Raw genomic sequence first — 27,921 nt, forward strand, 5'->3', positions numbered from 1 at the left:
GTGGGCTATATTTCTGGTGTTTTGTATTCTCTAATAATGTTCATATATGTTGAGAAAAGAAATTGAGTTTTGCAGGAGTGATTGGAAAGATACACAGCACTTTAAAAAAAAATAAGGGGCTGGTGTGGCGCACCTGGTAGCCAAGCAGCCGAGAGTTTCTCTCATTCGGGAGCTCCTCCCGGAAGCGTCTCTTCTGTGCCATGGACTGCAGACTCCCGGTCTCAGATGACTTCATCATATCAGATGCCATGTAGCTGAAATTTGGAGCCATTCGCTGCGTAACGGGGAAAGTAAGATTTAAATACTAGTTGCCAAGTTCCCACCATAACAGCACAACATCTGCAGGAGTCTAATCAAGTAGTTCTTGATCTATCCAGGTGTCAAAACAAGACCTAATTATTCAAATAGTTTATAAGTACTCAAATAGTTCCTTACGAGCAGTTAGAAAACTACTAAAACAAAGGGCATGAATACACAAGTTTAAAGCATGAAATAAGTTTTGGGATCATGACTAAAGTGTGAATTTTATAAGAACCCTGAACGGAGATTGGCTAGTCTTTCAATTTAACTCTAACCATATTACTGCAAAATCGGTTATCATTTTCTTTGAATAGAAACAAACAATGCAAAATACATACTTCAGTTATTTAATTCGACATTAAAACAGTCAGGAGAAGTAAAAAGATCAGGGATTACATACATTACAGACATGTTGGCTATCTGCGCCCACACAATACGTTAAAAATGAATCCCACATGACCTCTACAGGTTACACCCCAGCTGAATCTATGGCATTATATGGTAGGTAAAATTGTGCACTCTGGACTTACACTCCCACACATAAGACGCTTACGATCCAGCATACAAGAACCCCTACATCTTACAAGAGACATCTCTACCAAGCCTGTTTCACTAAAAAAGTCATTCAACCGTCTTGAAGAATTTTCAATTATTTTTAAACTGTATCTTTGATAATGTATGAACTATTACCATTTGTGCACAGATCAAACATGTCCACATGCTTCGCATCTCACCTGACTACTGTTGGCCTGCACCATTGGATACTGCGTGGGCGCTCCCATCGAGGGATCTAATAACCGATCGTCAGAGCCCATTCCACCGTACGAGGCCTGCCCTTGATTAGGTGGTGAGCCAAGAGAGTAACCTACGTTGTAATCGTCAGATGGATAATACGATGTTTGAGGAGAGGCACCGTGCATTGAAGGCAAACCAAACCCTGGGGAGAGAAGCGCTATCTTTTACAAAATGACAGACTAGAGTGTTTGAACAGCACTTACATATTTTTGCATTGCAATACGTGGCGCGTTGCAAAGTGTAAAATGAAGAATTGGTGCAATTTAACGTTGCTGCACTGCAGCAATGTTACTGCTTGATCTATGAAACCAACACAACCTGAACAATTCAAATAAAATAGTGATTATTACTCCCTCATACTCTGCTGGCAAATACAGTTGTGAACGAGCTTAGCAACCACACACATATACAGAACATTAACTCTGTACCTGTCATATTCATAGACCCAGTCATCTGATTTATGTGTTTGTTGTACTCCGTATGTACCTACAAGAGACAAAGATGATTGTTAACCTTATAGTAAATTTAACATTACACAAAATAGAACAAGTTATGGAGGACGGTTAATCTGCTATTTATGATGGTGCCTACTTATAACACTGGTATAAACTAAGCCTTTACTCTATGGTATTTGAGAAAAATGATATGCAAAAAAAAAAAAAGTGAATTACACCTCATAATGGGCAGAGTCAAAAGCCCTAATGTTTAATGAATTTCTGGCTATGCTACCAACTCTTATCAAGCAATTAGAACTTCCAACAATGCATACCCTGTGAACACATCAATACACTCTCTCCCAATGCAGGCAACAGTACTGTCCAACTGAGGAACGACAACCAAGCTACTGGTCCGGTGGCCTCTCAATGAACATCAGCAAGGAGAGACCAGAGGGGTCTTCAAACTGTGGGGCGCAACCCCCATGGGGTCGTGGAGTGATAGAAAGGGGGTCGCACATTCCCTGTCACACTGAAGGATTTTGCAGAAAATAAAAAGTCAATTGTCTCAAGGCTGCTGTGGTCGTGTTCCATGAAGCACCCAGTGTATTCAGTGTTGCTGTATACCATTGTACTCTGAGCTTTGAATACGCTCCTTTTTTTAACCTTTTGGTAGTTGAGAGGTTTCTTTTCAGAGGACGTGTGAGGAATGACCGGAAACAAAAGTTTGCGATTTTGATATTTTTGACCATCACACCAATAAGACTTTTTTGTGCAGAGGAATTTGTCATTGTAGGTTGAGCTGGTGTTCGTGGGAGTGGCGGAGGACGGTTCATTAAATTGGGAATGACAATGCTTGAGATGTGTAGATTGCACACAAATGTGCATGGTGTGTTTAATTCTGCAGTTGTCCATTTTTTTCGGTTCAACAGATATAGTTTCCTTTCTGCTGAAGTGCAGTTTTTCGCATTCTGGAAAGTGCACCCCTACCAAATGCAGGTGGGGTCTTCCTTTCTGCATCAATACAGGGGTAAAATACGTGAAAATAGCGTAGGTGAAAGCAAGGCCCCAAGTATCTAAGTCAAAGACCATAGAAATCAGGCTGATAGTCCAACAGAAGTCCGAGGCAACAGGCAGTGAGTGGCCACATGGACAGCAGACTCTTGAAACCAGTGTCAGGCAGTGCTGACCGATGTGCATTAGGTGCCACACTCCTCTCTGCCCCGACGGATACTTTACTGCTTTTACTTGCTCCGGGAGTTTAAACGCAGATAGTGTGCCTTCGTGTTGGTCTGCAGCCGAGGTAGTTTTGTACAGTCAGGCGGCGCTTCACCCGTCCCTGTGAATGCTTGTAAGAGCTCTGTGGAATCTCTTAAACGTCCTTGCTATGCTAATGTATATAGTTGCTTTCAGTGAGGTGTTGACACTTCCCAAATAGTTCAGCTTGATTGCTTTTACCCTTAACTTTGTCCTTTTCCTAAGAAAGATTTTTTGCATCATATTGATGCAACATATAATTTACTGACAACACTGAGCAAAGTTACTCGCAGAAATAGAAAACCAGAGCTTTGTCTATGGTGTTTAATTTTCGAGAAGCAGATATCCACACAATGGCTGATTTGTGTAATTTTGGAGTCTGGAAGTTGGGATCAAAATCTCAGCTTCCTTGCTTGATCAGATTGTGTGATTTTGGGCAAATCACTTTACCTGGTTGCCATCACATTTGAGAGCACAGTGAAGTCATTCAGCTGAGGGCGAGTACTAACCAGATTTATTAGACAATAATATTACTACCGTATACTAACATTATTCTGCTTCTTTAGTCATGTAGGCACGCCAAATCGACTCGTCTCCCTGTTAAACCAATGACGTCATCACGAAGGCATGATGGGCTTCATGAATGTTCAGGTTTAAAATCTATTACCTTTATTAAATGTCATTTAGTACATCAGTATGATTTAATGTACTCGGTGATGGACAGGGAACCCCAAACTTGCCCAGGTGGTTTTGATACTAGGTACAAATTGCTACAAGCGAACATAGTGAGCAAGCCTGACATTCTCAAGGTCAATAATGGGGAAAAAAGGGGTTTCCTACTCTCTTCCCAGGAAGTGTAGGAAAACAGGACAACACAGTGCATTTTCAGCACACAGTCTTCGAGGCACAAATCAGGATTATATATTGTGTGCGCAAATTGGCTGCAGTGTGACCCAAGGGGTGTGGGGCACTTACACAATTCCTATTTTAAGAGAAATTTCACTAGTGTGTTTCAAAAAATCGAGGCGACCACCTTCGTAATGGCTCTACACCAGGGGGTATACAAATTGTGGGGCGCAACCCCCAGGGAGGTCGTGGAGTGATAGAACGGAGTCGCACATTCCCGGTCACACTGGAGCCTATTAATTCCATTTGTAGTGTGCTACTGTTACCAAAGGTGTCCTAGGGATAATAACCATCTGCTCCCGAAAATGGCAAATGAGAAACGCACTGAAGGGGAAGGAGAACCAACCAAATGGAGTAACCTACAGGGCGTAGAGCCAGGTTCTTACAGCTCCCTAAAGGAGAATAGATTGTTAGTGGAGCGAAACAAAGGAGGGTGCAAGTTCCAAAACTGTGCGGCCTGCACCAAAACAGCGAGAACGACAATTTGTGCCTTCCTGAATTAGGGAACAATAAGATTGGCACAGGCCGAAAGGAGCATACAGTTCGGTTTATACTATAAACCGACCTGTATGCTCGGTGAGGAGGGGTGAGAGGAGACGGGATGATAGAGGACAGCAAGGGAAGAGAATTCCGTTTAAGAGGTCATCGATGAGGAGAAATATGAAGTGGCGAAGGATGTGCAGAAATGCAAGAGTAGAGGTGAGCGAAAGGTGAGGGCACAGAGAAGGGTTACTGTTAAACTGTGAGAGAAGATGGCGGAGAGATGATCTGTGATGTAAAAAGAGAATTTGATGCGACGGCAGCGATAGGGGAAGAGAGGGAGTACTGCGGCGGGTGCTGAGGTAACAGGGGAGAGGGACGAGAGATTTGAGGGGAATGAGAAGTGCTGAGGGGCACAGGAGGTGACGGGGCCAGAGAGGCCATGAGATAAATGGAAGAGATTGTTGGAGACGAGGGCAGTGAAAAGACAGAATGGCAAGAGGTGATTAACCGTGAAGTGAGAGGTTGAATAGGGAGAGCTCAGAAGTTGTAAACCAGGGTGAAAGCAAATGGCCTGCATAGTAAGAGGGGGATCCGGGGTTGGGAGAGGAGAGAAGAGAGGGACGGAAGTGAGGGAGTGGGAGGAAAGAGGCGTGGGTAAACTGCTCAACTCTGCACAAAACAGTCAGGGTTTTAACGGACCCTTGCTGCTCCTGGCTAGGGCCAGGTGAGCTTTTAATGTGGCAACATGTATTCCTGCAGAGTGAAGGCCCTTCACAAAGGTTGACTACACATCTTTCTGTTGTTAATTGCGGTTTTTTGGTTATAAACTGGTACTGACTAGGTGAAATCTTTCCTCAGTGTTACTGTGTGTAAAGTGTAAAAAATGTCAAAATAATGAAGCAATACTATACCAAAATATGCGGTATCACAAAGCATTAGTTACATTTTCTTACCACAAAATTTGGTCGAACCTGCCGCATAATTAGGTCCTCGTAATGACAGTAGCCCCGTCTATAGGTTTAGAAATGTTTGCAATGAGGGGGTCCTTACTCCTGAAAATTTTGACAGGGGAGTCTTGGCATCCAAAAGTTTGAAGACATCTGACATAGGGTGAGGAAGAAAACCCAGCTCAGATGGCCTGAAGCCTATTTATATCTAGAGTGGTTACTGGGCAGTACCCATGGTGTCAACCATTTACCACAAGAGCCCAATCTAGCACTGAAAAGATGACTTTCCTGTAGGGAATGTTGCATCTTGAAGACTTTCTGGATTTCTGCTGATGGTTGGGTCAGGAATGGTCTGTTTCTTTAGCCCTCTTCTTAGGTCTCGGCCTGACGTGGCTGCGCATGCGCTGCCCTTGTCATACGAGGCTTCTTGAAATCGATACGATTCCAGAAGCCTTGCCCAGCTCAACCATCAGCTGTGATTCATGCGCGTCGTTTGACGTTACGAATTATGCCAAAGGCAGTGCAATGATTGCACTGAAGGCATGTCACACCCTCATTGTTGCCACCCTGTCTCCTTTGATCCACGCCCTGCGGGATTGGATCGTTTACTTGCGGAGGGACACGGCCTCCTTCAATTATACATTTTTTGGGTGAAGTGAGGGCGGCCCTACTGCCCCTAGGGGGCTTGCTCCTAATCCTGGTGAGCTTCTGTCGTTTTGTATTATGTGTTTGTTTCATGTGAGCGTTTTGTTTGTAGTAGTGCCTGGTCCGTTAAGTTTCACCCCCCCCCCCGCAAGCACTCTGAATTTTAGCACCCCCCTGCACGCACTCCTCTGTCTGTGCCTTTCCATCCTCCTCTTGCCCCCCTCTGCCATTTAAAAGGCTTGTTCGCACCTCCACTCCGCCCGCACTCCGTGAATTTTCGCAACCCTCCCCCGCAATCACGCAACTGTCCGTGCCTTTTCAGCCCCCTCTTGCCCACCTCCACTCTGCCCACTACCGACAGCTTCATGGCGCACTAGGTGTACGTGAAGGTTTACCCAGGGTCATAAATTCAAAGTGGAGTACGTGCATTTCAGGCAAGCAGACTGTAAGAGAACAGTCACTGTACTTGGCACACACAGCTGGCATTAGGGGCATCAAGGTCAATGGGCGCCAAGGGAGCACTCATAGAACCCCAACAGTTGGCCTTATAGTTCGTCAAAAAAGGACCAAATAAAATCCAGTGGACAAGGTGGTGAGTGGCCACCAGTTTAAATAAAGTTATCTGGGAACATTGCTAAAAAAGGGGAGCATTTAATCTGTAAATTCGGGCATCCGTCCTTTTAAGTCATTAGTGTCTCAAGAAAACGATGGAAAGGTCATTACTGGCACACGTTTCCCAAATGAAGCACACATGTGTAAGAGTTTGCTACTTCACAAACATTCTTCCAATCCGGTTTGCAAAGGCAAATAAAAGCTCCTGATAGAATGTACATTCATCCAACCTACAGTTCACTTTTGGTTCATGGAGTCCAGGAAGACAGCGAAAAACACTGAGTGTAGCGTAATATTCAGTGTTTCAACCATTATTTGGGAACAGGTGTGACATGGTAGGGAGCAGTAATGTGACCACGCCACAAATGGTCATTGGGAGGGCGCTAGATTACACTGGTTTAAGGGTGGAAATAACGCTTCTGAATACATGAGTTCCAGTTAGTTTCAGAAATGCAGCTCAAAGCAAGGATTGAATCAGGGCGACTCGTCCTTGGTCTAAAACTTCCCACTGGCCTGGCCCTATAGGTCCCTTCATAAGCGGTGCTTATGTATTTGGGTGTGAATAAAACCAATTTGGCCACTAAGTCTTCTTTGAAAATGTTCTGTCCCAAGGCTGCACTTTGGAAGGGAAACAGGTCTGAAAAAGACGACATTTTCTACAAAGTGGTATTTCCTTTTATTTTTTATCCATTTCACAAAGGCATTAATGAAGCAAAGGAGAGGAAAAAGGGGGGGGGGGGGGGTTTACGAATAGTTTTCTTACCTGTCGGTGTAGTTTTGCAGCTTGAAGATCTTTCTGGATTCACTATGCTGTGCATTCTTCCACGGTCTTGTGGTTAGGTCCGGAATCGTAGTCTTTTCTTTGTTTTTTTTGTAGCCCAGGTGGGCGTCGGCGTCACACCTCCTTGGGTGCATTTCCGGTGACATGGGCATGCTTCCTGCGGAAGCTCCCACTCTTGGGCGCCATCTTCGGGTTCTTTTTTTCCGTGTTTCTTTCGTTTCCGAAGTAATGGCAATGTTCTATTTAGGTGATATTTTACCGCTTGTACTTTTAAGTCCTTTTTTTTTTTTTTTTAACCACCTCTTCCCTCTCCAGCCTCATCTTTCTGGCGGAGGTGTGTGGGTTCGCTAGTGAATCCAGAAAGATCTTCAAGCTGCAAAACTACACCGACAGGTAAGAAAACTATTCGTTTTGCAGCGTGAATCTTTCTGGATTCACTATGCTGTGCATAGATTTTGTAGCGGTTTCTCATTTCTGTGGCGGCTGGGTGGAAGATGAGCGTTGGTTATTGAATATGTGCTGGAGCACCTTTTGTCCGACTTGTGCTTCCTTGTTCATCTGTATATCCACACAGTAGTGCTTCGTGGAAGTGTGCACCGAAGCCCATGTTGCTGCCAGGCATATGTCTTGTATGGGTGCGTTAGCCAGGAAGGCTATTGTAGCACCCTTTTTCCTAGTGGAGTGGGCACGTGTCCCCTCTGCTAGCTCTTGTCCTGCACGTTTGTGGCAGAGTTGAATTGTTTGTGCGATCCATCGTGCAATAGTCTCTTTGGTTACTGCCTTGCCCATGAAACTGTTGGCGAATGACACAAAGAACTGTTTTGTTTTCCTGTGTCCCTTCGTCCTCTCAATGTAGTGCATGACTGCCCTTCTGGCGTCCAGGGTGTGCAGAGCTCGCTCTGCGCTAGTGGTTGGTTTTTGGAAAAAACTCGGTATCTGTATAGACTGGTTCATGTGGAATTTGGACACGACCTTCGGCATGAAGTGTGGTCAGTCCTCATCACAACCCTATCATTGTGTATTTGTATGTAGGGTTCTTGTAGCGTCAGCGCCTGAAGCTCGCTTACTCTGCGTAAGGACGTTATTGCAATCATAGTTAGCATCTTTAGGGAGGCCTTGTGAAGTGGTTCAAAGGGCTCTTTCATGAGTTCCGTTAGGACTATGTTCAAGTTCCATGCAGGTGGCGGCACCCGCTTGGGTGGTGCGATCCTTTTCGCTCCTTCCAGGAATCTCTTCACCACCTGTGATGTGAAGAAACTCCTGCATGTTTCTCCCCTTGTGTAGGTGACTATCGCTGCCAAGTGAACTCTTAATGAGGATGAGCTAAGGTTCTTCTCCAGCAAGGGCGTCAGGTACTTTAGCACTGTGGAGTCCTTCATTTTTTGTGAAGTCTCTTTTCTGCACCACATTGTGAATCTTTTCCATTTCGCAACATAGCACTTCCGAGTGCTGGGCCTTCGTGCCTCCCGAAGGACCCTCAGGGTGCTTTCTGGCAGTCTCAAATGTGCGAACTCTATGTCCTCAGGAGCCATGCTACTAGGCTCAGGCTCTCTGGCTCTGAGTGTAGCACCTCTCCGTTCTGCATGGAGAGCAGGTCTTTCCTATTGCCGAATCTGTGGGGTGCACACGGTCATCTCCATGATCTGCGAGTACCATGTCTGCCTGGCCCACTGTGGCGCGACCAGTATCAGGGTCATGTTGCTCGCTCTGCACTTGCTTAGCACTCTGTGCATCAGTGGTATCGGGGGAAAAGCATAAGCAAATGTCCTGGACCAATCTATCCATAGGGCATTCCCCAGGGACCCCTCCTCGGGCTGTCTGGACGCGAAGTTTTGGCATTTTGCATTCCGGCGTGTGGCAAACAGGTCCACTGATGGCGTTCCCCATCTGTCGAACAGCCACCTTGTCTCTTGAGCATTGAGCTCCCACTCGTGGGATGCCGATGTCTGTCTGCTGAGCCAGTCTGCCTGTATGTTGTCCTTCCCTGGTAGGTGTATGGCTAGCAGGTCTATCTTGAGAGGGATGGCCCATCTCCATATCTCCTGCGCCAGCGTTGAAAGCGTGGCTGACTGTCCCACCCTGCTTGTTGATGTAGAACATCGCGGTGGTGTTGTCTGTTTGTAGCAACACCGTGTGCTTGTACAGTCTTGTTTGGAAAGCTTTCAGTGCAAGGAAGATTGTCTTCAATTCTAGGTAATTGATGTGCTTTGTCGCATCTGCTGGCGTCCACAGTCCCCTCACCTTGAGCTCCTCCATGTGAGCCCCCCATCCCTTCAGGGATGCGTCTGTGGTGATGGTCACTGTTGGCGTTGGGGGCGTTAGAGGCTTTCTCCTTGTTATGTTCTCCATGGTCCACCATGTCATCTCCTTCTGCACTGCGTGCGTTACAACCACTAGATCCTCCCAACTGCCTGGAGCTTGTGACCATTGCTCCTGTAGCCATTCTTGAATGGGTCTCATGTGGAGTCGTACATTTGGTACCAGGTGGATGCATGATGCCATCATCCCCATGATCTTGCTCGCAGTCCTCACTGTCCGAGCTTGTCCCTTCCCGTAGAGGAGAGTTTTCACCAGCGCCCTCGCCCTCTTCTCGCTGGGGAACACCTTGCCCTGTAAGGTGTTGATCTGTGCTCCCAGGAAGATCTTCACTTGTTCCGGCTCCATTGAGGATTTCTTCCAATGGATGGAGAACCCCAGGCTTATGAGCATGCTCGTCACTGTATGTGCGTGCTGCTTGCATTTCTGGTATGAGTTTGCTTTCACCAGCCAGTCGTCCAGGTAAGGGTATACGTGTATTCCTTGCCTTCGTAGGTGCACTGCGACTGCTGCGAGGCACTTTGTGAAGACACTTGGTGCTGATTTTGCCCGAAGGCTAGTGTTGTGAACTGGTAGTGGCTTTCTCCGATGGTGAACCTGAGCATATGCTTGTGCTTTCTGTTCATTGGGATGTGCAGGTAGGCGTCCTTGAGGTCTATCGTGACCATGAAGTCCCCGATCTGCAATTGCGGGAGCACCTCTTGCAGGGAGGTCATTTTGAATTTTTGCGTTCTTATGAATTTGTTCAGGAACCTTAGGTCCAGAATGAGTCTCATTGTCTCGTCTACTTTTGGTACCAGGAAGTACGTTGAGTATATTCCTTTGTTTCTTTCCTTGAAGGGTACTCGTTCTATGGCCTGCTTCTGCAGGAGTTCCTTTGCTTCTTCCTGAAGACGCTCTAGCTGTTTGCTTGCTAGTGGTTTTCTTTTTGGTTTTCTGCTTGTTGGCCTCCCTTCCAACTCTATGCAGTATCCGAATTGGATGATGTTGAGGATCCATTTGTCTGATGTGATTTCTCTCCATTCTTGGAGGCAAAATCTTAATCTTCCTCCCACTGGTGTTATGTGGTCGTAGGTGTCTAGTTTGTCTTGACCCCTCTGTACATGCTGCCCCCTGGGATCTTTTCTGTGGGCGGGCACACAGAGTTTTTTGAAGTCACTTAGAGGCGGGCTGCTGTCCCCCTCTTTTATTCTGTCCACGTCCATTTCCTCTCCCTCGAAAAGACTGGCCTCTTGGTTGGGACTGCTTCTGCTGACCCTGCTGAGCCTGCGAGTCTGCCTGGTGCGTTTGTTGGAAAGCCTGGTGTGATGTACCTGGCTGGTTTCCACCTCTCCCGCCGGGCCTCCGTGACGGGGTGCCCCTTTTGTTGCCTCTGAACTGCAATGCTCCCATGGACCTTGCTGTTTCGTTATCCTTTTTTAGTTGACTGAGCTTCTCACCAACTGTTGTTCCGAAAAGCGTATCGCCGTTGAACGGTGTGTTCAGGATGCTGTGTTGCACCTCGGGTTTGAAACCTGAAATCCTGAGCCAGGCGTGTCTTCTTTCAGTGACGCCCATCATGAGCCTGCTGGAGGTGTCTGCTCTGTCCAGGGCCGTCTTGAGGCAAGAATTTGCCGCGTTCTTCCCTTCTTCAACCAGTTTTTCGGCCTTCTGCCTGGCATCCTGGGGCAGGTCCTTCACCAACTGCCCCAGCTCCTCCATGATCTGGTACATGTGCCTGTTTATCAGGGCGTTGGAATTAGCCATGCGCCAGTGGGTCGCGGCATTCCGTTCGATCCCTCTGCCCACCAGATCCATCCTCTTGCTCTCCTTATCCGGTGGTGGTCCAGAAGTAGTGGGCACGTTAGCCCTCTTTCTTGCTGTGGCCGTGATAATGGAGTCTGCAGAGACCGTGCCCTGAATGTAGGGTGGGTACTTTGAGGAATGCTTTTATTTCTTCTCTGTTCTGGGAGTGACTGCCTTGCATGTTGCGGGTTCCTTGAATGCTTCCCTCCCCTGAGCCAAGACGCTGTCGAGCATTGGTAGGTACTGGCTCCTTGTTTGCGTTGGGAGCAATGTCTCTAGAAGGAAGTCTGCTTTCTGCTTCTCTTCGTCAAGCTTGAGTCTGAATGCTGCTGCGGCAGACTTTATCACCGAGTTGTAGGCCCCGATGTCGTCCGGCGGCGAGGGCCTCGAGGGATATGTGTCGACCGCCTCCTCTGGGCTTTCGGTGTCGACATCTAGGAAATCCACCTCCTGTAAGTCAGAGGGGGCCGACTCGGCGTCCGTCCTGCTGTCCTCTTCCTCCCCATAGTTGTAACTATAGTAGGGACTCTCGTCATCTTCCTGGTCGTCGACCACCTCGACGTCCGGGTCTTGTTCCTCGGCGTCGTCGTCTTCCTCCTCGACCACCTCCACCACCACTGGTGGCTTGGTCTTGTGGGGAATCGTGAAGGTTTTCATCTTTGCGTCGAATTCTTTTCTTACACTGCAAGATGTTTTCCAATTCGGCCTCGAGGCGCCTTCTCTTTTTCTCCATCTCGGCTGCGTGTTCCGCGTCGGATGGTTCGGCCGCTCTTTTCGGCGGTTGGCTCGGCGCCGTGTTTTTCGGTGCTGGAGGCTTTGACGCCGAACCAGATTTCGGTTCTCTGTTCGGCGTTGGTGCTTTAGGGTCCTTCTCCCTCTGCGTCGATCGATCCTTTTCGGGGACGATTTGACGACTTTTGCTGTTCAACAGCTCTCGGCGCCAGAGACTCCTTCTCAGAGGATCCGCTGGGCCTGTGTGTAGCCGCGGGCACCAGGTGTTTTGGCGCCGGCGCTTTCGGGGCCTTGCCCTCGTTTTTTCGAGACTCAGAGTCTCTCGGGGTCTTAGGGGCCGTAGAGTCTCCTACCTTATCAGAAGTCTTGGTGTAATCGGTCTCTACGACCATGTAGCTGTCGTCTTCGGCGGCAGCGTTGTCCTCTTCCTCGGAGGACATCCCCAGATCGTAGAGGGATGGAGTCGGGGCCTTCCCCTGGAGGGTGGCGTGCGCTACCCTCTGGCTCGCTCTCACACGCAGGGTCTTCGGGGCGAAGGTGGAGCAGGCGTTGCAGTCCTGGCTTCCGTGATCTACCGGTAGGCAAAGGTTGCAAACCGGGTGCCGGTCCTTCTGCGCGTACTTGTGGTGGCAGTTACGGCAGAACTTGAACGGCGTGTTGTCCATCATCGAGCACTCAGGGCCTCCCTGGTCGCGTGTTAGTCGAAGATCTCGATAAATTCTCCTTTGCTGGCTCTTGATCGATGAAGTCTCCTGGAGTCTTCAGATGAATTTTCTTTCCAATTTCTGTATTTTCCTTCTTCTTTCTCCAAAAATGTCTGGAGCCCAAACGGGAACGATCCAGACCAGACCGCGGAAAAAAAGAATCTGAAGATGGCGCCCAAGAGTGGGAGCTTCCGCAGGAAGCATGCCGACGTCACCGGAAATGCACCCAAGGAGGTGTGACGCCGACGCCCACCTGGGCTACAAAAAACAAAACAAAGAAAAGACTACGATTCCGGACCCAACCACAAGACCGGGGAATAATGCACAGCATAGTGAATCCAGAAAGATTCACGCTGCAAGAGAGCAGTTACTTGAAGTCACAGTTTTCAGCACAAGGGGAGAGGGAGAGAGAGAACAGAAAGAACAAGGATTTGCAGTGCAATAGGTCTCACATTCATGCAAGTTTGAGCTATTGGCATTGTAAATGACAATGCCTTTTATTTATGTTTTGGGTTTCAAAACAAATAAAAGGCATTGTCATTTACAATACTAATAGCTTGAACTCTCGCAAATGAGAGACCTATTGCATTGCAATAAAGGGAGCTCTTGACCGCTCGTTAGATTGTAAATATCAGAGGAAGAAACCGGCCTGCAACGTCCTCAAAGTAGTGATAAATAGTGCAGTGAAGAAGGTGTAAGTGTTGTAAATTACAGACACAAAGTGTGATGTAAGAGTTACATATGAACCGAGCTATAAACACTAAGCGCTCCAACAGCTTTCGCTCTGATCACACGGTCGCAGCTCAGGTGGAAGAGCAGGAGGGGGGGGGGCTATTTCCTGCTCTCTCCGTGATTTGAGTGTGCAGTGTGGCATTGCATAATGTCATTGCTATCTTTAACCTAATAAACACTCCAGCTGTAACAAGGCCCTGGCTTCACCTCCTGGTGCAGGGTGGTCTGTGCTTCATGGCAGGCATGGAGGGCAAAGTTGTCTCGGCTGCTGCTCCGGCCTCGTACAGTGCCCCTTCTATTACTAGTGAGCGAAAGGCGTGGATGTGGTGGCATTGGAACTGGTACTGGATTGGTGGTGGTATTGGATTGGTGGTGGTATTGGATTGGTGGTGGTAGTGGTATTGGTGATGGTAGTGGTGATGGTACTGGTATTAGATTGGTAGTGTAATTGGATTGGGGGTAGTGGTATTGGAGGCGGTGGTGGTATTGTTAATAAAACAGGCTTTTGAAAACAACCCGTCAGGTGGCTTTAGTACAGAGGACATGTAACGCAGATGTGCTGTTTTCAGTTCAGCCCATTCCATTAGCACAGGATTCATTATTTGCTACCTGGTGCTCACGTGACTTAATTAGCTAATCATTTCGCAATACATTTTACAGGGGGGGGGGGGGGGGGGGGGGTGAAATGCTAATTGGGTATTCTCTATTTGATCATAATGAGCCCTATCATATCGTGAAAGGAGGGCCTGTGTGTTAGCTATGCGCCATATGTTGGCAGCTTGCGCAGCTATTCTTTTGCCTGAAGCATCTATTACCTTGGATTCTTTATCAGGTGGGGGTGCCTCACCTGAAGTTTGTGAGTTTGCCCTTTTCCTAGCATTTGACACAACTAGTGAATCTAATGGTAGTTGTCCTACAATGTAGGCTGGATCTGCAGGTGCAGGCCTATATTTTTTCTCGTTTCTAGGGTTTAGGATCCTAGTACGTACAGGGTCTTTAAATATCTCTGGAGCATGTTTGATGACCCATTTAATCATGGGAAGAATTTGAACAGACCTTTGAGATGGTTCTAATGTGTCTAACAGAAAATCTTCCTCTGCTTCATCAGAATGCATAGTGACCCCATGGTAAATAGCAGCTCTGTTCAACAGGTGACCAAAACCAATGTTATCTTCTGGGGGAGAAGGTGTTGATGGGTAGGATTGTGGGTCAGGAATATTTGGCATATCCTGTGGGTTTGGGTACTCCCAGTCTGTATTATCTATAGGGTATGGGAAAGGCTCATCTGTGTCTATCCCTCTCCCTAAACTATACTCATCATCATTTTGAGGTGAGTGTGAAGATAAAGGAGGAGAATGTGGAGGATATCTCTGTGGTGAATTGTTAAGAGGAACAGGGGATGAAGGAGAAGGAAGTACAGGAGAAGAAGGGTGCATAGGAGATGTGGCAGAGTCCTCCTTCTTGGCAGGAACTACAGGTGTGGATGTTGCATCTGCCTTCCTCTTCTTGTGTGGTGTAGTGGATACATGACCTGTCTTTGGGTCAATGTAGATCTTCTTTTGCAGAGGATCTGGTTGAAAAAGGTCTTCTCCTTGTGGAACCTTTGTCGGCGCCGATTTTTTCGGTTCCAGACGGGGTTGCTGTCGGTCTTTAGCCATAGGAGGTGTTACAATGTCCTTTGGCGTAGTTTTCCGCACCGAAGGTGTTGCTTTCGGTGTCGTAAGCGGTTTCGAGGGCTTGGACGCGTCGGAATCAGGCCTTGTCGGTTTTGGCACCGAAGACGATGGTTTCGGAGTGGAAGCTGGTCTCGCCGGCTTTGAGGCGTCGGACGCTGGCTTCACATCTTTGTCTTTAGAAATCGACGGTTTCGGAGCAGAGACTTCTTTCGGTGCCGAGGGAATTTGTGGGATTGGCACATGCGGCTTGCTCGGTACCGAGCTACCGGAAGGCTTAATGACTTTCTTCGGAGCCGGACTCGATGGCAGGGCTGTCAAAGGGGTCTTTCGGTCGCAACGCCCCGGAGGTGGAGTGTTGACCTTTGCCTTCGATCTGGGTGCTGTGTGTGGTGCAGGGGCAGTAGTACTCATGCGCTGACCCGATGGTATGGAGTCGTCTGCCTCTGATACGATTTGGAGATCAATTAGAATCTTCTTCGGGAACGAGCGGAACCTCCTCTTCGAAGATATCCACCAGTTCCGGAGCGGATCTCTGCATGTCGTGTCGACGGGCCCTCCGATCTCGGATGGTTTTCTTGGATCGAAAGGATGTGCAGGCTGTACAGCTGGATTCATCGTGTTCTGGTGATGAGCACAGGTTGCAGACCTCGTGGTGGTCACTGTGTGGAAACTTTGCTCCACACCCGGGGCATCTCTTGAATGGCGTCCTTTCCATGAGGTGTAGGCCTCACGGCGTGGATAGGCCCAACGGCCCACGTCGATGACCGGAATTGAGCTGATTGAGTCGAAACGATGTTAGTCGATATCGAAAGTAGTTTGATACGTTTTTTGTAAGTTTTTTGCACTTCGAAGTGCTTGAAAAGACTATTTCTAGCCGGAGCGAAAATCTTTCATCCGAACCCAGTGGCGGAAAAAATCAATCCAAGGATGGAGCCGATGCCCATGCGCACTATCGTCCAAGGGAGGAGTCACCTATCTCGTGACTACAAAGACTTCTTCCAAGACGACAACTACATGCAATCATCCGAGCCCATCACCAGGTGGCGATCTAATGCCAAGTGTAGTATCTGCAGCTCATATGCCTCGAACAATAATTTCTGCTTGTGGTGAGAGATCAAGGCAGGGGCACATGTTCTACTCAGTCAAGCAGGAGACCTTGAACATACATACAGTTCCAAACTGCCTGGCCACAAACACAATTGTTTTAAATGCAATTGGGACAGATTGAGGCATTCTGTCAACTGTGTTACAGCAGATGTCCAACCTACTTATAACAAGAGTGACTACTTGACCAAAAGGACATGCACTGTGGTTCAATGCAAAAAGTCGGAAAATGAACTTAAGATACTGATGGGTTGTTATTTTAAGGAACTGAATGAGTGGAACATTTAAGGTGCCATCACTTACAGTTTGCAATAAATCCTCGCAGAGTTTTTTCGCTGTGGTCAGCCCTTCTTGTTTAGGATGGCTGCAGAGGAACATGACAAAAAGTAGAACTACCATTGAGAAAAAGGTCTGTGACACCACATTCAATTACTCTGCCACACATAGGTGGTCAAGTCCCAAACAGCACAGTTCCTGCAGCCCCACTGGCTTTAAAAGAGCCTCAAATTTTGATAGTTAAAATACGTTTGTACCAATCCCTTATGGTCAAAGAAGGAGAGTGACCAACATTCAGAGATCTCTGCATAACAGCTTCTAAGATTACTTTATTCTTAAAACAAGTTAAAATGCTTTGTTTAGGTCTAACAATATGGAAATAATGCAGAAGCAGAATATGCAATTGGGAGAGGATAGATGAGCAGTGTAAATGTACTTTAGTCCCTGCAAACCCTAGAGCATCTCCGATTACCTTATGTAAATGTACATCGGCTCAAAGGCTTCTCTGCCAGATGCAGGTTCGATGCAGCCAGAGCCCCTTCCGCGCAGAAAAACCTTGGCTCCCGTCTCCAACTGGATATGCTGCAGGTACGAGCAGTTTGGCCCCTCCACTTTCTCTTTCACGTTAAAGGAGGGTGGTGCTTGGTCCAGGCCAATGAACAGTTTATCCTGCACATAGTGCATCTGGCAAAGGCAGACAGTAATCATATTATAAGAATCAAAGACATGACTCACCCACTCGTAAGAAATCAATGACAACAGAAATTTGCCAGAATAACTGTCGGACAGTGCAGTCAGTCCTTGGCTGCTCTTTAGACAGGACTGCTCTCTGCTTCCTTTTTTTCTAGGAAGATGGTATCAGCGGAACCCAACTATACAGGCCCAGCCTTCTTTATCCTCCGATAAGCACACAAACAAAACGTATTGCTTTAAATACTACAAAAATACTACATGGAGCACAACAAAAAAATAGAACAGATAATACACTATTTCGACCTACTAAAAAAATAATCACTGGTATAGCCATTTGCCCAAAAAAGGATGACATTTTTTGGGATCACAAACAAATTATTAAATCACATTCATATTATTACCATTTAAGTGGATTAGATCGACATGAAAAAATCCTGGTTCAGGGGCCTTAAAAATGTATGATCCTTCCTGAGGGCGGTGCAAATAGACATTGGCTGCGCTCAAAGAACGGCAGTAACCTGATTTCAGAGAAAGTAAAGTAACTGCGAAGCTAAAAAAGGAATCTAAAGAAATCCAGGTGCACCCAGCGCAAGGATTTTTTCCTTACCTGCAGCAATCGTATACAATATTAGATACCATTAAGAGGCTATGCATCAGTGAACCACTCCCAAAATAATTCAGGGTAACTGTGTTCCACAAATATGCCTATTTTACTGTTGGTAAGATACATCTATAGTTGGTCGGAAGGAAAAGAAAGTCAAATTAAAACAATCTTCCCTTTCAGGATTTAGAAGCTTACGCAAAATCCTTTTACAGTCTTGCACCATACCACATACTGGAATATTTCATCATGCATCTTTGCTTTGCTGCCATATTATGTAATGCACCATATTTTATTCTGATATTTAACGTCAAATCCTAAAGCATTTCCATAAATGTTTTGATGACATGGCCTGGACAGGGCAGACCAACCAACAGGAAGAGGTGGATAGTTTGAAAAGAGTTAAAGCTTTGAAGAGCCCCGATAACTTCTATGTTACTTAATATACAATAATATCAGTTGTCAAAGCCTCCAACCCAGTCCTGCAAACACAACTATGTCAAAGCTATTACTGAAATCACTGTGCAAAAAATGAACATATCAAAAATAAATAAAAGATTGTTGTTCTTACTTTACCTACCCCGGACTGGAATTGCTTCGGGCCGCCAGTTTGGGGCAGGTGAGAGGAGGGAGCAGACTGATGATACACCGTCACGGTCGCACCATTAAAAACGGCACCTCCAGCTGCAGCCTTCATCATGCCGCTTGTTATTATCTCTTTTATAAGGTTTACCGCTTCTGTTGGGAATAAATAAAGACTTAATGCAGGGATAGAGCTTCCCCGCAAGGCAATCCTTTACAACGTCACAGAATAAAAATACGTTACTGAATGGTTGTAAAAATGGATAGATTGTGCCGCCAAAGGCGACTTTTGATGGACTAACCAAGCCTGTCTTGCGTTTTATTTCAATTACCATTCTGATTGACGAGCAGACTGTGGTACAATGATTAAACTCTGATTAATGCAAATCTATTCACAAAATCTAAAGGAGAAAATCCTGATACAAGGTCCATCTTTTTCACATACAAAAAACACACACCTTTAACATTCGCATACATTCAGCAGAGCCTCAAACATCAATAAAAGGAATGATAAAACAATTAAGGCACTGAAGAGTTCTACAACATACTCCATTCACCTCCACTTTCCCCAAGTGGGCTGAAAGTCGAACGTCCTGTTTAAGGCAGTTACTCAGCCTCACTAAGTGGGTTTTTACATTACATATGGAGGACTGCAAATACAAGTACGCAAAGAAAGACCATGACGGACAAGCTCACGTCATGTGGGCAAAGAGGAGTTTTCATGATAAGGGCATCGTGGAGGCTTTGCAACTGCATGGGTCTCAGGGAACTAGATTAAAAAAAACACTTCTGTACCAGGAACCAACTCCCTATCACCACTCAGCTTACTTATCCACCATACAAAAGTGATAATGGACAAATTATTCTTTTAAACTAGTACGAAATTATAACATATCAAGTCTACCACATAGGATGAGGACTCCCAATATGGTCAATAGCATACAGTGGGAGTATTTTTTGCAGTCTATGATGAGTACTAGGCAACCCTGGTCTCCCTAAATCAGAATGACCCTGCTGGCTCATGCAATGATAAAGGCAGAACAAATGTTGGCAGCGTTGACAGGCAGCACACATCACAGCACGTGGTTAGTAGGCAATAAAAATTAACTACACTCTGAAAAAGAAAAGACAAACGAGTATCCACAATCAACTCCATTCAAACTGCTGCTGGAAAACGGTGACTTTCCTCAATGTGTGTAGATAACGCACATTATAGGTATAGATAAAACCAGTGTCTTTTCAGTTGTTAGACAAAAAGGCTGCTCTTCTGGACAAAACCAAAAACTCGCTCACAGACAGCAAACACAGAATATAAAGAAAAGGAGGGGGTATGTAACTGAAAACTACAAGTAAAGTGAACTATCATCTACCGGCCAAGAATTGCTTTCCTGTAGAGTTTCTGTATTATGAAAAGTTAAATTTGCATATAGTAATCTGCCATGAACCCAGAAGATAGATTTGAAGCCTTCCCCCAGGTTTTACTTGATACTAACAATGTAAAGATGCATGTCAATCCTTCAGGTGGTGTACCATGTTACGTACGGGAAACATCCTGAACAACGACTCCGGAACAACGAGTCCGGAGTCACGAAAGCGTAACAACAACTTGCCTGAACAACGACTCAGCCTTAACCATGCATGTGCGTGTTAGGCTGGTTCGGTTTAGTGTTCGGGGAGGGCAGAGTTCCGCTTGCGTCGTAGTAAAGGATAAACCGGCCTGCTCTATTTCCGTGTGTACCTCACATGCACTATTTCCGTGTGGAATTACTTACATGCACGTCTGGTATGTATCCATCTGCACTGCCCCCAATACAATGCCTGATGTGAAGCATCCTGCTTTGCCCGCCTTTGAGCTCCACTGTGCCTAACAGTTCAGCCTGCTACATCCAAACACAATGGCTGGTTCTAATACTCTACAAAGCTGAAACCGACAGCAGCTGCGCAATTTTGTCGAATCTTTCCTCCCATCGCGAGTTCGGAGGAGCGTCGCAAAGGGACAGGTAAGAGAGGTTACTTTTCGGGTGGTGGGGGGTTTTGGGTTAGATTTTAGGGGTTGGGGTTTAGTAATAGGGTTTGAGGGTAATTATGTTTATTTTTAGAGCGGAGGAATTCGTTTTTAGAGGACAGGGTGTTTGAAGTAAATATACAGGGGTAGGGAGACTTCGGGATTAGTTTGTAGTGGTTGGGGTTAGTTTATAGGGTGTGTGGGTGATCGTGTTTGCTTTTAGGGTGTGGGAAATTCGTTTTTACGGGGTGGGGGGGGGGGATCGGGGTACTAGTTTCAAAGCATTTTTTTAACACGCATTCCTTTACCATGAAAAATCGTGGTAAAGGAATGCGTGGTTAAAAAAAAAAATTGTGGTTTAGACGAGGTTGTGGTTGCGAGCTCGTTAGGCAAGTCGTAGTTGGGGAAATAGTTGTTGAGACATAGAATTGTTACGTACATATGTGCAGTGCATTATTTACTGGAGTGTTGCATTACTTAGTTTGCTACTTAACTTGAACCAAGATTTACAGCTCTCTAAAGAACTGTAGTCCTATAAAGATTTTAACTCAACAAGCAGGCTACACTGAAATTCTCTGCAGTGTCTATTATACGGAGGTAAACTCAGTACTGAAATTACAATTTGTATAATTGCTCTATACAATCAGCTACTGTAAACCAAAAACAATTTCTGGTCCAATGATTTTGAGACAAACATTTTAATTCAAGATTTATTAACACCTAAAAACTTCTGCCAACAGAAAAGATGGGGATACTATCTATAACTATAATAAGTATTTACACATTTATGAAATCTAATTCCAAATATCGTTCACTCGTGATAATTGTGTAAATATTCTCAACTTGAGAAGAGGCATGGCGGCATGGCTGGATACCAAGATGTCTGAACACCGTTGAAGCTTCTGAAAGGTTCATCAGTCCACGGTTCACTGATCCAACCTGGGAGGCACCCAGTGTCTCCTGGCATGGTGAGCCATAATGCAATGAACGCAGTGCATATGAATAACCACACAACTGGTAACATGCAGTGTAATACACACTGTAGAGTTTAACTAATAGGGTGCAAGAAAAAGAACAAGATCAAGAACGGGTTTTGACAAAAATCCAGGAGGGATAAATATTGGAGATGGGGAAAAGAGTGCAGGAGCTCATTTGTTATTGTAGTAGTCACCAAACTGATGCCCGGGACACAAACTTTAAAGATACTAAGGGGGTTACACCTCCGCGTATATGGACTAAGAGCGCAGAACCTGGCTGCATCAATGACCGAAGAGATAAAAGAAACAGTTTAACCAGCACCGATTCATCCCGTGCATAGACATACACAGAATAAACAGCGAGGTGGCCAATGTTTAGTAAGTAGAGTTATAATGAGCAAGCAGACAGAGTGGAGAGAAAAGGTTTCATGGGAGAAAGGGAGGAAGAAATTTGTGATGAGGTGGAAGCCAGGCACCTATTTTTCTGACTTGATCTATTACCTTACCTAGAAAACAAGCTCCAATGGCGATAAAGATACTGGCAACAGATCTTCTGGAACTGATTGGAGGCTCACTTTATTGATGCTGCGTTACTTTTAAGAGAATTGGGGCACTTCAAATTGGTCAGAGGCTCTCCCCTTATGGGAGAAGGGGGCGGTGGTTGTGGAACAGTTGGCTAGCTTGCCTTAAAAACCACCACCCTCTTCCCACGAAAACGGACCATGTATTGTATGGGCATGTTGATTAGGGCTGGACAATGGTATAGCCTACGAAGTGATTTTTCTAGAAAATCCCTCATCATATGTATAAAGAAGGGAGGAGGGCTTCATATTGGTGAATATGAATAATTCTACTCTTTCTGGATCCTGCTAATTTATGAATTAACTGTTTTAGACTTCAAATATACACAATGTTACAAGAGGCAAATACAGGTACGAAAAGCTGTCTTTTACTCCTAGGTTTTACTCTGTGAATCCCATTTTATGCACCTTTCGTAAACAGTTTTTTTCAAAGATAGGAGAATTGTTAAAGTATGCAGCAAATAATTATCCTACAGCAATTTTTTTTGAAGGGGTAAAAGGTCGCAGATTTTCATTTTTTTCAGTGATTCTACGGCAGGGGTCTTCAACCATTTCTGTAAAAAAATTGTGAACTACTGAAGGCTAAATAACCCATGCATCATTTCCAGACAACACCACGCCCAGCTTCATTGGCTTTAAGCCTAATGTCCATAAACCAGATACCATGGTTTGAACAAAATACTTTGACAAGGGGCACTATGACAAGGCTGCCATGTGTGTCAGAGCGTGTGGTCTTTGGGGATGTGTGAACATGTGAGAGTATGAATGGGCTATGGGTGTATGAGCCTGACAGAGCCTGTGTCGTCGTATGTTCTTGTGCTTCAGGATAAACCTTTCGCCATATATGGCACAGTTACATGCATAACACAAACCTCCAACCATTTCTTTTTAAATGGGAGAAATTTGAAGTGCAGAAAAATGTGCTGCAAAGAAGTTCAAAACATGGAACAATTTTGTGCACTTTAAAATTTCTCCCATTTAAAAAAATGACTTTGTTATAAATATGGCATGGGGGTCTACTGGCCACTGGGAGCAAGATGCCAGTTTGTGAATGTAACAATTTATAATGGGAGATAATTAAGATGTAGATATAACAATTATTTAAAGTACATTTTCATTGTACTTTTCTCCCATTTAAAAGCATTCAGAAACATAATTTTATCATGCTCCAATATTGAGTTGACAAGGACTTTATTTAAGAGTTAAATACATCACTGCCTCAGTTCTTCACATTTGTGACAGCCCCAGTCTGGATCAGAAATCGGTCTCCAGCACTGCTCATTATCAGGTCCTGCCATCTACAACCGGATGATAAAAATGTAAAATAAACAGTCTCCCCTTAACCGTAAAAGGAAAATGTGACCCTGTGCTCATTTAAAAATGAATACAAAGCTACGAATTACTTTGAACGTATCTGGGAGCTACTGGCAGCTTGTGATCCAATGGTTGGAGACACCTGCTCTAGGCATACTCTTATGTGCAATACAACCAAAATGTCATAGGCAAAATAGCAGCAGAGTACAACTTACAAAATTGACTACGGAATGGTGGCCCACATGCTACTAACTTGCCACATGCTCTCAAATGTAAGAATTCCAGATTGAAGGCGGTGATCTCAATTGCTATTAAATAGTGTTCCTACTGACAGATTCGACATCAAATTATCTCAATAGTAGAATACAAGATGAACAAGACAAAAACACCAACAGTACTTACTCTCCACCTGGTCCCGCGAATGGCCTTGGACATGTAGATACAGAGGGCGCTCCCTATCGTCAAACAAAATAAATAAATTACAGGCTTACAGGACGAGAAGCGACACAAGAATAATCCGGTTTAGAAGAATGATGAAACAGCAACCCTACTTTTTAAACTTTGCTACAATTACACCATAATAACAAAAACAGAAAATCACTTACCCAGCTCCAATTAGGGATTTTTCCTCATTTGACATGAAACGGCCTCGTGTGGATACAGCAGCTCCACTTAAGCGACTTATCTGTAAGAAATACACCAAGATTCGTTCACAGAATTTCCTGAAAACAAAATCTCCTGTGATCAAGCTTTACAGTTTGAAAATTGCAGTGAAGAAGATTTTCAAACGGTTTTGTTAAGGATCCTCATCTTTAATTGATGGCAGTAAATTAATCTAACATTGAAAGAATGGCAAGCAATTAATATTACAACAAGCACGACTTAAACGATCTCCTGTAATTTAAATGACAGGCAACATTACCCGAAAAACGGCTTATGAGTCCTAGATCTCTTGTGGATTCAAAACAGAGTTAGATGTGCTTCAAACAGAACCCTGTGCCCAGTAATTAGACACACAGAGCAAGCACTGAATCCAATGAACCTTTGAGACCATCCTACTGTTATATAGTAAGGCTCCATACTCTGGTTCCATTCTTTATAGATTATTAAAACGTTCCAATACCCCTTAGATCTAGCTGCTTCATGCAAACAGCAAATTGAATAATGTCAAAAGTGAGCACATTTTCCTTCTAGGTTATCCGCACACCCTGCTTGTTTAAATAAAGAACTACCCACGAGATGAAACCATTCAGGTGTTTTAATCACTCAGATGATCACCCAATAGGCTCAATTAACATGGAATAGTACTGAAAAAGGAAAATCTTCAAGGACGCAGGGTAAAAAAAATGTCTAAACATGTCCTTTAAAAAAACACGGAGTACATCTAATGGGAATAGATAAATTGCATTCACACCTCATCCTGGGTTTGCCCCTTTGTCAGCAGGTTTCTCGAATTTAAAGGAACGTCATTGATTTCCACCTCTGCTACAACCAAATCATCCTTGACTTTCATAGCTGGTAGAAACTGCAAGAGAAAGTTCTTTAGATTAGAGCATTACAAGATAACAAGGCACATTGTTCCCATTTGAGAACACGTCATTTTTTTTTGAGGGAACACCCAATAACTTTAGGGTGAACTTAACGGTGCAAGACAATTTATCTGCCACAACATTCAAGTACAGAGGCAATAAACACCATGGGGACAAGGTAAAAAATCTGAATAACTACAGTAATAAGAAAAGAGGGATCAACCTCGACAAAAATCAAATGGTGTTTTAATTTGTGGACTATCAAGAGCTGTGATTCCATTTCTACACATGAAAAAGTTGCCACATTTTGTAGGCAGCTTGGCTGATGGCAATGCTGACTTACCACAAAAGGCAAGAATCCCGTCTGAGATTCAAAGTGCATGTCAGGCTACAAAAAATATTTTGCTCTATATATTATGATGTGGAAGAAAAAGAGCTCCACAGGAGAAATGCCACATTCATAAACGTCAATGTGCATGCTGTATTGAAATCAAGTCATTCAACCACCAAATAAGCAAATTGGAGTAGAAAGGCTTATTTCTAGATTTCCGCCTATGGGGAGACTGGGTAATGGACAATAGGATGGAAATACCAAACTGTGCACCAGTGAACTCTCAGGTTTCTTAGCGAGCAACTGGCAAGAACCACTGGAGAGGTCAAAGTCTGGTATGAAGTTTAATAAAAACAACTTAGGAGAAATCACTTTAAAATAAACATGGCTTAATACATATTCACAAAAACATTTCACCTCCAGAGAATACCAATGTATTCTTTCCGCCTGCAGCCCAAGATGGAACACAAAGTTTTGAATCAGATTCACTTGTTTTTCACCAGCCCGCTACTCTCTAGCGTAACAGTTAAGGAAGCTGTAGCCATGCATATAACCTATCAATTTATGTTAAACCCGTTCCCAGATTAATGTTTACCAGTTTTTGAGAGGGCAGTAGCTCCAACACCAGGAAATAATAAAGAGTCGTACAAAAGTTCAATATTTCTAAAAGCGAGAAGAAATTGGTGATCTCCATACTTGTCTATAACAGCCAACAGGATCGAAGGAGGTTTCCCAACTGTAACATTAAGAGACACTACATAATATCGGATCTATCATGCAGAAAGAATTTGAAAACCAGACTGACAAATGGTGGCTTGGATTGCACTCTAACATGCAAGTCATAGTGCCAATGTACTAGGTGTTACTATTGTCTATTTAAACAATTTTTATTGATTTTTGTACATCCGAAATAACAAGGGGGTTTTCGGTTACATACCCCAAATAGGGATCAAGGTCACAGTGCAACGCAGGCTATTTACGTCATAACTGGAGCACCATGCGATGCCCATATCAACTGTTCGGGCATTGCATACCGTCATCACAACAAATATTTGCAACCAGTGAAACTTCCTATCCCCTACCAACCCCCCAACCTTTAAACCCCCCCCCCCCCCTTCCAGGCGTGTCAGTTACGTGCAATCTGTAATAAACCAATGAGACTACTATCTCTGTGGGGCGCATGGGAAGCACCAATACTAAACATGAGGCTACAGATCAGAGTGGTCTTAGAGCTGCGTAGGCATTAGTCCATAGCTGCTCCAGGGCCTCCTACAGATGCGTCGTCATCTTCCGCTTCGGGGGATTTAAGTGCCACAACAAGCGCTTCCCAGGCTCTCGCACGTTCTAGGGCCTTTTCACTCTAGGTTCGCTTCGCTATTTGTAACCTAATTACTCCCTCGCATTCGACCCACTTTAGGAATTCTGCTTTCCATTTAGCTATACTAGGGCCCTGTTTCGCCTTCCACTGGGCTGTGAAGCTCCGCATGGCCAGGAGCAGACCCAGGTCAATGAATTTGCTAGTAATTTTGTTCTTGGACGAGTGGGGGAACCAGTGTACTAGGTGTTACTATGGTCAACTTCGATAGCACTCATTCTAATGCCCATGAAAATACGCAAGGCGGAGATATTCGAGGGCATGGATGCTGGTGATCTCTCAGGTTTACAAATTAAATATTTCTAAAGCAGAAGGTGCAGTTTGGGTCTAGTATGACTACGTAATCGTGCTTTCTGTTTTGTCTATTTTAGCGCAAGTACAGCAAACTGGATTAGGTATGGAAGACTGGTGGCCTCACCAGAAGAATTAGTGTCAACATTGGAAATCTTTAAAATTCTTTCACAGCAAAATACTTTAGTACTATGGTATAGTCTGGCACAACACTTCCTCTTTTAAAAGAAAAACTTAAACTTAAAGAATGTTATAAAGCTCCCACCTTCCCATTAAAACTAAAATTGCGATTTTCTGTATATTTTTTGTTTATGAATTAGCAGTTTCTGTATGTGACAGACCAACTTTCAGTTATGTATGGTTTTGAGCTGCACACTAGAAATTGCTTAGGCCGTGGTCTGGCTCCCAATAACGACATAGTGGATTCCACAGAAATCAAAAGGTGAATGCTGCCTGAACCATAATGGAAGAACCAAAACTCAAAAGCGGATGACAAAATATAATTGAAACAGTTGAGGCTAGTAGTCCTTAGGATTGCTAAATCTTAAATTTGTGATCCGATGTGCTAAATCTGACCCATCAAAACAAAGTAGCTGACTGAGCACATAGTACGCACTGAATTTTGGTATAAAGCCTAGGTCTTCCCACTCAGATAGGTGAAATGTTTGCAGTCTGTGTTGCCACCCTACACTCCATTCTCGTCTTTCCACACGCCTATCATCCCTCCCGTCAGTAGTAATTTTTTTGTTAAAAAATAAAAACACACCTGCTGCTGCCAGCAGGGGCCATGGCATTGTGCATTTACAAAGCCAATGGCACTTGTCTTGTAAGTTAGACCTATTGGCTTTGCCAGCGCTTGTTAAATGACTTTCACTGAACCACTTGCCACTCCATGCAACGCTGCCTCACCAGTCTGACTGACACATTCCTGCCCCTAGGGCACCTCCTGGCTGATACCTGCACTCACAACTTTGGCTTAACTCAGTCACTAGCCATCTGCCATGAAAGCTATTCTATGTGTCACAACACTCCTGCCTCCCAAACAGCTGCCCAAAACACTTAATGCAAAATGCCTGCCCCCGCGCACATGGTGAAACAGAACTGAATAAACCCCCTGTGGGCTCTAGAGAAACAGACACCACCTGAACAACAACAAC

At 44.9% G+C, this 27,921-nt stretch overlaps 1 protein-coding gene and 1 non-coding gene across 4 annotated transcripts in view; both read right to left on the reverse strand.

Annotated features, from left to right (window-relative positions):
- KHDC4 (KH domain containing 4, pre-mRNA splicing factor) overlaps positions 1-27,921 on the reverse strand; it is a 72,667-nt gene that overhangs the window by 17,184 nt on the left and 27,562 nt on the right. For 2 of the 3 annotated variants that reach the window (XR_013603585.1, XM_078669598.1), the window contains exons 3-11: positions 24,653-24,763; positions 23,844-23,923; positions 23,641-23,693; positions 18,351-18,517; positions 16,958-17,169; positions 16,513-16,573; positions 1,524-1,581; positions 1,035-1,237; positions 134-274 (exon numbers count right to left, since the gene is read on the reverse strand). Coding sequence is in view for 2 of the 3 variants with exons in the window: in XM_078669598.1 (XP_078525724.1) it covers positions 134-274; positions 1,035-1,237; positions 1,524-1,581; positions 16,513-16,573; positions 16,958-17,169; positions 18,351-18,517; positions 23,641-23,693; positions 23,844-23,923; positions 24,653-24,763 (1,086 nt within the window). In the remaining variant the exon portion in view is untranslated. The remainder of the gene's footprint in view (positions 1-133; positions 275-1,034; positions 1,238-1,523; positions 1,582-16,512; positions 16,574-16,957; positions 17,170-18,350; positions 18,518-23,640; positions 23,694-23,843; positions 23,924-24,652; positions 24,764-27,921) is intronic. The other variant, XM_078669599.1, reaches the window with a different exon arrangement.
- On the reverse strand, positions 17,262-17,389 carry LOC144801112 (small Cajal body-specific RNA 4). Its single transcript, XR_013604988.1, has one exon.

Source organism: Lissotriton helveticus, chromosome 12 (assembly GCF_964261635.1).
Source record: "Lissotriton helveticus chromosome 12, aLisHel1.1, whole genome shotgun sequence".
Lineage (NCBI taxonomy): Eukaryota > Metazoa > Chordata > Amphibia > Caudata > Salamandridae > Lissotriton > Lissotriton helveticus.